The sequence below is a fragment of the Lygodium microphyllum genome, chromosome 3, assembly GCF_053477565.2.
Source record: "Lygodium microphyllum isolate KBCC chromosome 3, Lygodium_microphyllum_v1.1.10, whole genome shotgun sequence".
NCBI classification, from domain to species: Eukaryota; Viridiplantae; Streptophyta; class Polypodiopsida; order Schizaeales; family Lygodiaceae; genus Lygodium; species Lygodium microphyllum.
This window is the reverse complement of record NC_141137.1, coordinates 4,753,146-4,766,791: the sequence shown is the minus strand read 5'-3', so window position 1 is coordinate 4,766,791 and position 13,646 is coordinate 4,753,146. Positions and strand designations below refer to the sequence as shown.

Genomic DNA, 13,646 nt, shown 5'->3' with positions numbered 1-13,646 from the left:
CCAAAGGCACTAATGATGCGGATCATTTGGTGACTGTGTCCCCTACTGCTTGTGCTATGGAAAAGTGACCTAACGTGGTAGTAAAAGTGGCTCCCAAGTAAACATATGAGCTTAGCACCTCCACTAGCTACCCAGCCATAGTGAAAGACGATCTCTTGCAAATAGTGTACATGATAGTGGACAGCCCTGCTTAACATCAATAGTGCTAGCAATCTCTCTGTAGACAATCCTCCATGCCGTCTGACTTGTCCCACTACTCACTCATATAGTGTGTATGTGCCCCATATCGTATTTGATGGCACTCCTAAGGTCAAGAGGCACTGTAATAATGTGTCCCTTGGCACCATATCAAAGGTGAGAGAGAGTTTACAACATGACAAGATCATACACTTAGTTGGTAACAAGACAAATCATAGATAAGAGCAATGAGGGAAAATGGAAATCAACTCAATATTGATGAAGATCACACAAGAGTTACCCAAAGCGAGCCACCAAGAACAGTCACAACAAGTTGGACCTAAGAGTGAAGCACCACAAAGAGGGAGCGAACAGCAAGTGTGCCAAATAGGGTTACCTTTACATATGCTATAATTGGGACAAGACTTGAGTGTCATATGGATAAGAGTTAGGAGGATTCACAATGAGCGCCTCACGAGAGGAATCCCAATAGCACTTCGTAGAGGGTCATACATATTTCTAAGATCCTCTCTCTATACTCAATAAAGGCCGAGTACCAAAAGAATAGAATGATAGAAAGAAGTGAACAAAGTGCTAGATTCATGTATACCCTAGTCCTATGTGTAAACCACATGTGCCTTAGAGATAGCACAAAGAAGGCTCCTCAAGTACGAAGCATGTGTAAAGAAATACTGGAGTATAGAAGAACACGATGATAGAATAGCAGAACTCAAAGGTGAAGAGTAACTCAGATTGAATGAAGATGAATGTTGAAATCACACTATGCAAAGCGAATACAAAACCAAACCTCAAACCTTTGTGTCTCATAGTGGACCAAGGGAGAGATGAATTGGAGAGAGTGTCATCCTTTGAATGGACCTCAAATTGGAGCAGGCAGCCTTTGGCCAAGTGACCAGCTGCTATAAATGGCAGAAAACATTCATGCAGTTTGCTTTATCTCAAAAATGCAGGACTGAACCTGATGTAGACTGATGTGATGAAGTATGCAGTTGTTACCAGGCAGGCGATAGCTCTTAGATGATGTGAAGATGTTGGGCAGCAGGTGTAAACAGCAATTGCAGGCAGTAGATGTGCAGCTGATAGATAAGTGATGATGTCACTTGCTGTATGGACAGGCTGTGTAGAAAACACAGCTGTTGATGTTGCTGGTGTTGAGCTAAAATTGCATTAGCTTGACTTAAATAGCCCCAAAACACACCTAATTAATGAAGAAACCTTCTTATTTTAAAAAGAAACGTGATCCTTGAGAGTTATTGTGTTCCACATGCAAAACCCTAATTTGGGTGTCCCAAACTTCCTATAAATAGGTGTACAGCCCAACACTCTCTCTCAATCTCGTTTTTGCAGGTTTTAGGAGCCGTATCTTTGCTGCCCACACCCTGTTCGTGGAGAACATCGTAGTCAAAGCCTCCCATAGTCATTTGCTACCACCTGGTGCTTGATTTCAGCCTCCATCTCCTTCATCCATTGCTGGCGATTGCATCTAGAGGCTCTTCTTCTATTGTTGGCAATTGTTCTACATTGACGTTCTATTGTTTTCACTTGTCGCCCAGCTGCACACACCCTTCTGGAGGCTGTGTTTACAGTTTGGAGCTGTTGCCGTGACATTCTCTCTCCTTCCTAAGTTGTGTTTACTATGTGGCTGCCACCCTGGCTTTCTCTCTTCTCTCTCTTCAATGCTTGCATCCTATAGATGTCGCCCATATTTCTCTCTCCTTAGATACTTGCGTTTTTAGTTTTTTTTTTCTCCTCATTGCTTGTCTGCATTAGATCCGACCTTCCCAGTTGCATTTGTTGTTGTTCGATATACGAAGGCTACCTTGTTGCGTTTTGGGACTTGTTCGGGTACGACACACTTTCCATAACCTCTGCATTGATCCCAGATATATGAGAGTTCGAGGTTCAATATTCACTTTATAGTGTGTTTGTTGCATGAGCATTGTATTTTTAGTATCATTCACTTCATTATTCATTGTTTCACTGTCTCTGTTGGGAATAAAGGCCCTTGTGCCTTTTAATGTGCTCAGGTGTGAACACACCCTTAGTACTTGTACTTACACATATATATCTAGCTAAAAACCTAAAGTGGTACACTCGTCATTGTACCCAAAAATCGTGCATACTCTTTACTTTACTCTCTCTTACTCTCTGTCTCACTACTGCTAACGAACACTGACTGTCTCAATCTTCGTGCCTCCCGGTCACTACAAAGTGGTATCAGAGCCAATGGCTCACCCAAGCTATTGAGGGGTAGACCGATAGGTGTAACAGTCTTGTGGATTGTTGAGGAGCAGGCAACATGTGGTGAGTAGACGAATAGATAAGCGAAGAACGATTGACGAACAGGCGACTGTTGGTCGGGTGCAGTCGATGGCAGACTGACGACACATCAAATGGGCTGCGTGACAGGTGACGAGGTCGCACTGTGTGACAGGTGACGAGGCGACTTGAACGTGACGTCAAACGGTCTCCGTGACAGGTGACGGGGCGAATTGAATGCGACGGGGCTGCACGACGACCTATACGTGATGGGCGATATGTCATCCCATCACACGAACGGGGCAGAAGATCAACGCTGCATTTTTCCCTTTAATTTACTTTATCCTATTTTCCCCTTTACCAGGTGTTCACACCTACAAGCACAGAGTGCAAATCTATGTCTTGAAATTTGGGGGTTTTCCCAAATTTGGTGCTTGACACACATTGTAGTGATCTCTGGACCAAAAATTGCAGACATTGAATGCACAAGCCTCGGGAATTTTTTGGGGATTCTCAAATGCAAGTGAAATTTTTTGCTTGGACGAGTCAAATTCACTGAAATTTGTGCAATCTTGGCCCGAAAATTTGGGGCTTTTCTTGGATTTGGGGATTGTGATGCAGGACAAGACAATTTGTCTCAAAAATTGCAGGAGTTTGTGACATTTAGTCTCCGAAATTTGGGCCTTTTCATGTACATGCAAAATTGGGCTGAAATTTACCCAATTTCTCGACAATGATGCACATTGGACCCCGCACAATTTGGGGCTTTTGCTGTTTGGGCAAAATTTGTGCGTTATTTGGTCATTTTATGTACATGCAGGCTTAATTCCATGCAATTTGGACATCTAGTACTTGGAAAATTTGGGGATTTTTACTGAAATTGCTCTATTTTGGCAAAATTGGCTTGTTCTATGCATGCCAGAGACAATGCAGATGTGTAGTTGATGCTTTGAGCACAAAAATTTTAGGGCTTTTGACCACGCGTGTCAAATTTTATGCCCGTGGGTACATATACAACAAAAATTGCAGCTAAAATTTGGGATTTCTCGTGTAATGTGATCCTTTTGCTCTTGGAATAGCTGTAATCAGTTGTGGAATGTTGTAGCACATGGTTTGGGGCTTTTGAAAATTTAATTACAGATCTGAAATCTCTGCTTCTATGTGGTCATTTATTGCTGGTTGGTACTTGTTTGTACCTTGGTCACTTGTGTGACAGTTTGGGCCTGCATTTGCTGAATTTTTTGGTCACATTTGGGATGAAAATCATGGCTGGCAGTAGTGGCAGCAGTAATCTCATGCATATAAAGAAGCTCGAAGGAGCACATAACTTTGCAGTTTGGCAAAAACAATGCTACAATATCCTGTTGCAAAAGAAGGAGGCAAAGCCCAATAAGATGAAAGGGGAAAAATCTGCAGATATGGAACAGTACGATTGGGATGAGTTAAATGAGCTTGCACGCTCTACCATTGAGCTCTTGATTTCTGATGCCTTGCTGTTTAATATTGAAGGTTTGGATTATGCATATGCTATATGGACTCGACTGGAAGAAGTGTATGCACAGAAAGAGTGCTGCAAGCAAAGTGTACGGGCTGAAAAAACTTATGGATTTGCGTATGAAAGAGGGTACATCAATGTCTACTCACTTGAGTGAGTTTAACTCCATTTTCAGCTAGTTAGTTGCCTTGAAGTTCTTGATTGATAAAGAATTTAAGCCTACGTTCTTGCTTTGCACTCTTCCAGAGAGTTGGGATACATTCAAGGCTGCTATGAGTAATTCTAATGCGATTCTCTTGTATGCTGATGTAGAGAGTGCTCTACTCATGGAAGAAATGAATCGGCAGAACAATGCATCTAGTAAGTCTTCTAGTGCTTTGCATACTAGGGGCAGATAACAGTAGAAAGGTAAATTTGATAGCAAGGGATGCAATAAATCGCGTTGTAAGGATGTTGAATGCCATCATTGTGGCAAGAAGGGTCACTTTAAATGTGACTGCTACAAATGGAAGAAAGAGAAAGAAAAGGGCAAGAAGACAGATAATAGCAAGGAAGAGAAGAAAGAGAGTCAACCTAAGAAGAGGAGTGTCAAAATTGAAGAGATGAATGTAGTCACTCATGACAGTGACAGTGGGAATGACGTACTCTTGGTCTCTTTACACTTTGGTACACATGCTTTACTTGCAGATACAGATGATGACATGCATACCTGGATTCTCGATTCAAGTGCTTTCTTTCATGTCACCCCTCATCGTGAGTGGTTCTCTGTCTATACAGGGAGTTGACATGGTGTTGTCCATCTTGGGGACAACTATGCATGTGACATTGCAGGTATTGGCAGTATGCAATTGCAATTTCAGTATGGTTCTGTCTTCACACTTCAACATGTATGGCATGTACCTCAGCTCAAGAAGAGCTTGATTAGCACAGGGCACCTAGATGATGATGGATTTCATACCACCTTTGGTGATGGGAAATGGAAGATCTGTAAGGCATCTAGAGTGATTGCTAGAGGTTGTAAAAGTGATACATTGTATCCTCTCCATGTATCTAGTGTGAGTGATCATGTTGTTGCCGTGGCTGAGCAGCCAAGTGTTTCTTTGTGGCATGGCCAGTTGGCACACATGAGTCAAACTAGAATGAAAGTACTTTCTCGTTTGGGTTACTTGCCTTGTCTTTGTTATGCTGATTTTGAGTATTGTGATCATTGTGTTTACGGTAAACATGCACGTACGTCTCATAAAAAGTCTCTTTCGTTGAAATCTTCTCCTCTAAAGTTAGTACGTTCAGATGTATGTTAGATGCCAGGATTATCTTCAGGCGGAAAGAAATATTTTCTCACCTTTGTCGATGATGCTACACGGAAGATATGGTTTTATCCTAGTCGTAGCAAGGATGAAGTGCTTGACAAGTTTAAAAAATTCTTGGCATTGGTTGAAAATCAGACAGATAAGACACCTAAGTGTCTTCGCTCTGACAACGGTGGGGAATATGTGTCCAAGGCCTTTCAGGCATTTTGTGACAGCAAAGGGATCAAGAGGGAGCTCATTGCCCCTCATAATTCACCCCAAAATGGAGTTGCAGAGCATATGAATCGGACCATATAGGATAAGGTCCATACGATGCTGTCTCATGCTACATTACCCCATGGTTTTTGGGCAGAGGCTGTTATGACAACCGTACACTTAATTAATCAGTCATCAAACAGGACTTGGGGAAGGGGGGAGTTCCCTTAGAAGCGTGGTCGGGCAAGCCACTTTCATATGCTCACTTGAAAGTGTTTGGCTGCAAGGCTTTTGTGCACATTCGTAAAGAAAAACGCAGCAAACTTGAGTCAAAGTCCTGTAAATGCATTTTCACAGGATATGGTGACGAGGGTGAAATGGGATATAGATTGTGGGATTCCGAGAAAAGGAAAGTAATATGCAGAAATGATGTTATCTTTTGGGAAGATCGCATGTATAAACATCCCAAAAAGACTGAGGAGGTCCGTAGGGTTGTATTCCGAGAAGAAATACCTCTTGGACAGCAAAATGTGCCTGTTGTATAGTAGCGAATACCTGCTGTAAATGAATGTGTAAATGCAAAAAATAATACTGGAAATGATCAGCCAGCTATTGCCCATGATAATGAGCCACTACATGTGCAAATTGCCAGGACAGCAAGCTGTTAATGCTGAATTGGAGGTTAAATGCTAGGACAACAAGTTGAAAATGCTCAACAGCCAGCAAACAATGATCATTGGGTTAGGAGATCGTCTAGGGCTACTAGACAGCCTAACAGATTCATTCCTGGTGCAAACAATGTGGGCAATTATGTCATGTTGACAGACTGTGGTGAACCGTCTTGCTTTAAGGAAACAATGGACAGACAGGACATCAAGAAATGGTATAAAGCCATGTTGTCAGAAATGGAATCTCTTGAGAAAAATGGCACTTGGGACTTGGTGCAGTTGCCTAAAGGGCAAAAAACACTTCCATGCAAATGGGTTTACAAGATGAAGGTCACTTCTGCAAGATTGGTTGCGAAGGGGTACAAGCAGGAACATGGAATTGACTTTGATGAGATCTTCTCTCATGTAGTCAAAATGACTACATTGAGAACCATTTTGGGCTTGGTTGCAGCTGAAGATATGGAGCTCATATAGATGGATGTAAAGATTGTATTCTTACATGGTGATCTGCATGAAGACATTTATATGCAGCAACCTGAAGGGTTTGTTGAAAAAGGGAAAGAAAAGATGGTATGTAAACTCAAAAGGGGTTTATATGGGCTGAAACAAGCACCAAGAGAATAGTATCATAAGTTTGATACATTCATGCGGTCTCAAGGTTTCCATAATAGTCAAGTGGATCGCTGCTTATACACCAAGAAGGCAGCAGATGACAGATTGATTATCTTGGTTCTGTATGTTGATGACATACTGATTGCTGGCAGGAATACTCATGCCTTGGACTCATTGAAGCAAAGTCTTTATGGCAGCTTTGACATGAAGGATCTTGGTGATGCAAATCACATTCTTGGCATGGGAATACTTAGAGGTAGATCGAAAGGATTACTCTATGTATCTCAGCAGGAGTATATCTCCAAGGTTTTGGAGTGTTTCAATATGGAGGGGGGGAAAACGATTGGGATTCCATTGCCTCCATATGTGAAACTCAGTGCACAGGACAGCCCTACATCTGATGATGAGAAGGCTCAAATGGCCAAGATACCATATGCTTCAGTTGTTGGCAGTTTGATGTATGCTATGGTTGCTACACGTCCTAACATTGCCTTTGCAATAGGAGTGGTTAGCAGATACATGGCAAACCCTGGCAAAAAGCATTGGAAAGCAGTGAAAGGTATTATGAGATACCTCAAAGGCACAAAGGAGTTGCGCATCTGCTTTGGAAAGCATAACTTTCACAGGAGTAGCAGTCTCTTGGATCTCCAGGCTGCAAAAGTGTGTTGCATTGTCTACTACAGAGGCAGAGTATGTGGCTGCCACTGAGGCATGCAAGGAGGCTTTATGGCTTTCATGTCTGGTGGGAGAGCTTGGCATTGTAGAGCTACATGTTCTCCATTGTGACAGTTAGAGTGCTATCATGCTAGCACGGAATCTTGTCTTTCATGCGAAGGCGAAGCACATACGTGAAGTACCACTTCATTAGAGATGTCCTTGACAGCAAGAGCATTGAGCTTGTCAAAGTGCATACAGATGATAATTCTACAGACCTTCTCACAAAGGGTCTTCCAGCAGAGCGGTTTGCTCATTGCCGACAGATGATGGGAGTTGGATAGATATATGTATTTCAGCTTTGTACATACCTAGACTTGATTCTTTTCTCCTCTTAAGGCACATTGCCTTTAGGTGGGAGGTTGTTGGGAATAAAGGCCCTCGTGCCTTTTAATGTGCTTGGGTGTGAACACACCCTTAGCACTTGTACTTACACACATATATCTATCTAATAACCTAAAGTGGTACACTTGTCATTGTACCCAAAAATCATGCACACTCTCTACTCTGCTCTCTCTCACTCTTTGTCTTGTTGCTGCTAACGAACACTGACTGTCTCGATCTTCGTGCCTCCTGGTCACTACAGTCTTTGAGTTACCCTAACCCTAACTATGTTTTGTGTTTATCAATCCATTGTCTATGATTGATTTTGTGTTTTTTGTGTTTAGAGCATTTCTTTACAGCTAGCTACAGACAGCTTCGAGAAGTTTGGAAACTTGGTTGTGTGCAGCAAATGCAGCTGTGGAAGATGGCTGAATAGGGCACCTTGGTGATGGACTGCACATGAATTGAGATGTCCGCTGGAGGGGTGTGGACAGTAGTGGAACAAGGCACCGGCTGATGATGGATTTGCTAGACAAGGATGGAGCAAGTGGTTGGGCAGCCTCCTAGTTATAAATGTGGATCCTCCCAAAAGTTTGGGTGTTTGCTTATGGGACACAAAAACTTTGGTAATTTTGAGTTTTGGGGCTGTTTTATAAGATCCAATAAAGGTCCAAGGGGTAATTAACCATTTTTAACTAGTAGTTTTTTAAAAAGCTTAACAACATGGTAGGAAGAAACAACTTTGGACAATCATTTAGCTCACCAATGTCCAGCATTGTCCAAGCAAGAAGTGTTAACGCTCCAAGAAGACCATCCACCAGCCTTCAACCATATGTAGTGTCCAAGAGGCAACAAAATGTCGAAGAAGTAGGATTGGGTCCCAAGCCATCAAATATGACAAGGACTTGACTTGATTATCATCTAAACACTAAATATTATATTTCTGCAAGGAAATGAAAAAAAAGGTACACCCAAAAGGCACCAATCATAAAGTACTTCTGAAGGCAAGTATCATAACATGTCCATAATGACGAGCAGTGTATGAAGACTCAAGAGGGATGACAATTATGTGCCATAGGTGGATGTGAAAACCCCTCACTTATACAGAAAAGAAGTCACTCAAAACTCAAATGGGAATGCTAAAGAATGCTTGATTAGTAATCTTTAATACGTGTTTGTGCCTTTTCCTAGGCTTGCATAAAATCTTGGAACTTAAGAGCTAAGGGTCCTATTGAGAAAATGGGACCTAAATGGCCGAGCTCAATTCCTAGCCTCTAGCCATAGCGACCTTTTAGTTGAAAGATCTGAACTGAAATTGGCACTCTTTTTTGGATAGCTATGTAAAAGGATTGAATGGTATATTGAAGTATTGGTGGCTAGTAGTGAGGTTTGAAACAATTTCAATGCTTTGCCTTCAAGGAAGGTGAGTCAATGGGTGGTTTTCTTTGTATCTATAGATTGTCCGCCTCACTTTCATTCACACCTAACAAGCCCAGATGAGATTTAGAAATTGCAACATGTTCGAATCATCTAACAATTATTAATTCAGTTAGTCAAGAAAACAAAAAGATCAACTTCCATTCAGATTGTTTTTTGTCCCTTTGGGTTTTTGTGGGGGTGGATTCTGTTTATGCTCTTGGTGTTTTTATTTTGTTAGAGAGAGGTGTGTGTGCAAGGTATAAAAACATTTCCATTCTTTTAAAATCTTTACTTGCTCTGAATCTAACATAGTTACTGCAGAGGTTGGCAGAATTGGTGTGGGCATTTGTTATGACATCCGCTTTCAAGAACTTTCCATGCTTTATGCTGCAAAGGGTACACTCCTTCATCTTTAAAGAAAATTGGTCAAAATCATCATACCAGGATCTTATTTAGTGTCAAATGTTTTCAGGGATGCTTGTAGATAGAAGCATTAACTTGTGCACACAGCTACCTCTTGCCCACTTGTAATATGGTATGCATTTATTTATAGATCTGGATTCTGGATGGACCTATTTTTCCCATACTGGTCATGTGTAGGATGGGGCAGTCTAATCATATTGAGATGTTAGCACATTGATGTATCTCTGTTCATATGACTTCAAGAATAGGCTGTAAATCATCTTGTGGTCACTAAGTTTCAGTGGTTGGTTACTTCTGTGACTGAGGTCTCTAGGTCTTTCGTCCTACTTTTTGCACTTGACTTGGTAGTTGCTTTCTGAGGAATGAGTTCTTTTCTAAGAGACAGATCCACAGGCTTTGGGGGGATTAGACTACCCATATGGGGTTTCGAGAAGCTCTTAGTTGTGGAGTTTGCTGATGGCACAACTGTATACTTAGAGGGGGATGAGAGTAATTTAAGGCCCTTTCAGACAAAAATTGAGATCTTTTGTAGGACATCAGCTTCATCAGTTGGCAGTTTTTGTGCATGCAACGCTTAAGAGATCGGATTGGAGACCTCATGAGGGATTCACTTCGGTTCTCATGGAACCACATTGAAATATGTTAGATGCCATGTGGGTATTGACATTCCTCCATAGTAGCAGTCGGCATCACTATTGAGAATTAGATAGAAGCTCCTTTATTGGAGTACAATGAGACTCCTTTTAGCAGGGAGAGTAGTGGCTAATCAAGTTCTTCTTGCAACCATGTGTTACATCACTTCTTGTTGGGACTTCTTGAGGTCATGCATTGCTGAGGTAAAGTGGCTTTATGGAAGCTCAACCAGGGCAAAGGATGCTTTGAATTCATCATTCAGCCCAAATCCAAATGTGGCATTGGGATCATTGATCTATATAGCTAGAGAAGAGATCTCTTACTCCAGCTTATTGTTAGGGACCTTCCACATACGAGAAGCCTTGGAAGGAGCTTTTGCTCTAGGGATGAGACACATCATGAGTGCACTCGGGGGTACCTTGGTAGTTCAATATTCATTGGATTTTCAGCAAATTAAGGCTATAAATCTTGGGAGGAACTTGGATGTGAGATTTGCAGCTGCCATTATCCAAGCCTAGGAATTTGTTTCTATTCAACTTCATCAAATAGCTTCAATCACTATAGAAGAGAAGATGAGACGACCCCTTGGCTTCAACATCATTTTGGGATCAAAGTCCGGACACACATTTTGGGGGGATTTTCTAACTCAAGTTGCATCCATAGTGGGAGTGTGGTCTTTTTTTGGGAGTAATCAAAGGATCTTCAGAGCTTGAGATTTTAGGGCCTTAGGGTAGGGCCTTAGGGGGGTTAATACCTACGATGAAGATAGCAGTGGAGGGGGGAACAAAAACTTCTCAGAATTGGATTCACTTATTCACTTGAGAAGACATCCTCATTGCCATGATTGGGACTAGCATAAAGTGTATCTTCTCTTTAGTCACAAAGGATGACAAATTGGGGAGAGAGGATTTGGTGATACAAAGTATATAGGCTACTACAGTGAAAGGATTAGAGTAGTCACTCACTAGGAGTGTTAGCACACATGTTAGTTGATGGTTGAGTTTGTGGATGTGATTCAATGGGCTAGGGCATCGGGATATTTTCTTGATTATCTAGGCATTTTATTTGGCCATTTATGATGTGATTTTGGCATGTTTCAGCCACTCGGTCAGCATTTTTAATGTTGACTGACTTGCCATATTCGTTGGTATTATTTTGGCCTATATCAGGCAGTGTCCCACAGTCATTATTATTCATTTGCCATCTACAAGTTCTTGGTGGAGAAAGAAGCGGTGCCAGTGCCTTCACAGCCAATGACTCACATTGGTTTTGTACTGTCTCATGTCTTGGTATGTGGATTCCATCTCATGAGCATTCATTTGAGTTCTCTTCTTTTGTGGTGTTCTTTTGTTCTCTCTTTCTTTTCTCTTCTGTCTTGTGTTCAACAGTCTATTTCAGCATATGTATATGCTTCCATTGCTGCATCCAATCTTAACATGGTATCAGACTAGAGGATTTCTGCTTCTGTTGATGTCTTTTTGCTGATTACAGGTCTTCCCCTTCCATTTGCTAATCAGGGGAGTTGTTGCTGATTGCATCCAGCCTGCTTGTGGTCCAGTGCAGCCTGCGTTTTGTCTATAGGACCCTGCGTTTTCAGCGTGCACCAACTGTTTGCCTTGTAATCATTAGTTTGCTGCATTTATTGCTCACATCAGCCTGCGTTTTGGTTTCCTAACCTTGATTGCTGGGTGTGCTATTGTGTCTACAGATTGTTTTTGCTGTTTCTAGCATTTTTTGGCTGTGTCTTCACTCTCTTGTAGTAGTAGCCCTTTTGTTTTGATCAGATTTTGGTTTCCATTGTGTGTGAACTCTTATTTTATGTAGTCTTTCTGTTGGTTTGGTTGTATTCTCTCTTTGTATACCTTGTATCCTCTATCTTCTCTTCCTTTCCTCTCCAGATGGCTCCTCCGTGCACTTCTATTGATGATAAGTTACATGGCCTTGACTATTTAACTTGGAGTGCTGTTATGAAAGCCTAGTTTGTGCAGAAGTGGTTATGATACATTGTTTGTGGAGCTATTCTATGTCCTCAATGTCCTTTTCTAGTTCCAGAGGATTTTGATAAGGACAACCATGAGGAAGTTGTACTTATATGGGATATGGATGATGTGTGTTTGTGGAGCTATTCTATGTCCTCAATGTCCTTTTCTAGTTCCAGAGGATTTTGATAAGGACAACCATGAGGAAGTTGTACTTATATGGGATATGGATGATGTGTGCGCTTATTTTTGCTATTCTTCGATGTATTTTTAAAGAAGTTTTACCAGCGGTTATCTCTTGAGGGACGTCTCTAGAAGTATGGGTAAAGCTGCAGATGTTATATAAGGCATCTTTCACCATGCATGCACTGACAATTTATGGACAACTCTAGTAGATGAAGTTTGAGCCTAAGGGTAGTATTCAATCATTTTTGCTCTATGTTACATAGGTGTAGGACCAACTTCAACACATGTAGAGTGTCTTTTTAGAGGCATATCTTGTAGGGCAGAGTGCTCTACAAGCTCCCCTCGGAGTTTGATGGAGTGGCCAATGCTTTGAGGGAGCAGACATCCTTGATGCATGTGAGCTTTACCCATATGTCCTCCATGCTACTTGAACATGAGGTATCTTTGCTGAATAGACTTTCTTCTCATTATGTAGGTTCTGGTGAGGCTTTTGCAGCTTCAGAGAGGGATGACAAGAAGAAGAAGTTGAAGGCCCAGTATTATCATTGTGATAAGAAGGGATACTTGCGGAAGGACTATAAAGAGTTAGTGGTTTCCGGAAAGAAGTAGAAGAAGAAGAAAAAGAAGCAGGATTAGGACTCCTTCGTCGAGTCATCCTCCTCCTTAGACTCCAATTTAGATTCTCTAGCCACGATAAAGGCCAAGGTGCAGAAGGATCCTTGTCTTCAAATTGAGGGAAAGGCTTGGTAGCCCCTTCTTTTGCCACTTTGTAGGACAAGTGATGTAATCATTCGTACGACTCTCCAATGCTAGAGAGGGAGTATGAGAGGGTGGTGAGGTGGGGCAGATGAGCCTCATCTATATAGGTATACTAGTGCATAGGTTTTAGAGAGGGATGTCCGTAATGCATCGACTGAAGTCTGGTAGGTTCAAATCTTGGAGTGGGGATTGACATCTAGTTTTGTGATGGGCTTGGTCCACGACAGAGAGGAGGCTTGGCTCCTAGTCTAGTGTTCACATGAGGGGACACTTTCGTGGGTCGGTCAAAGGCGGAGAATCCATGGTCACATTGTTTAAACTTTAGAGGCTTTTTTGAAAGGATGGTCTTGTATGCTACTACAAGACATTGTTGATAGATGTAGAGAGTTGCTATGATTATTCTCTATTTTCAAAAGCTTGTATGATCGACATTGACATCAAGTTTTCTTTGAAGCATCTTGGTGGTGGCTTG

At 41.7% G+C, this 13,646-nt stretch overlaps 1 protein-coding gene across 2 annotated transcripts in view; it reads left to right on the top strand.

The window, feature by feature from the left end:
* Positions 1-13,646, top strand: part of LOC148038025 (Nitrilase/cyanide hydratase and apolipoprotein N-acyltransferase family protein) — a 61,556-nt gene that overhangs the window by 42,434 nt on the left and 5,476 nt on the right. For both annotated transcript variants that reach the window (XR_015688872.1, XM_087668087.1), the window contains exon 5: positions 9,516-9,590. Coding sequence is in view for 1 of the 2 variants with exons in the window: in XM_087668087.1 (XP_087524213.1) it covers positions 9,516-9,590 (75 nt within the window). In the remaining variant the exon portion in view is untranslated. The remainder of the gene's footprint in view (positions 1-9,515; positions 9,591-13,646) is intronic.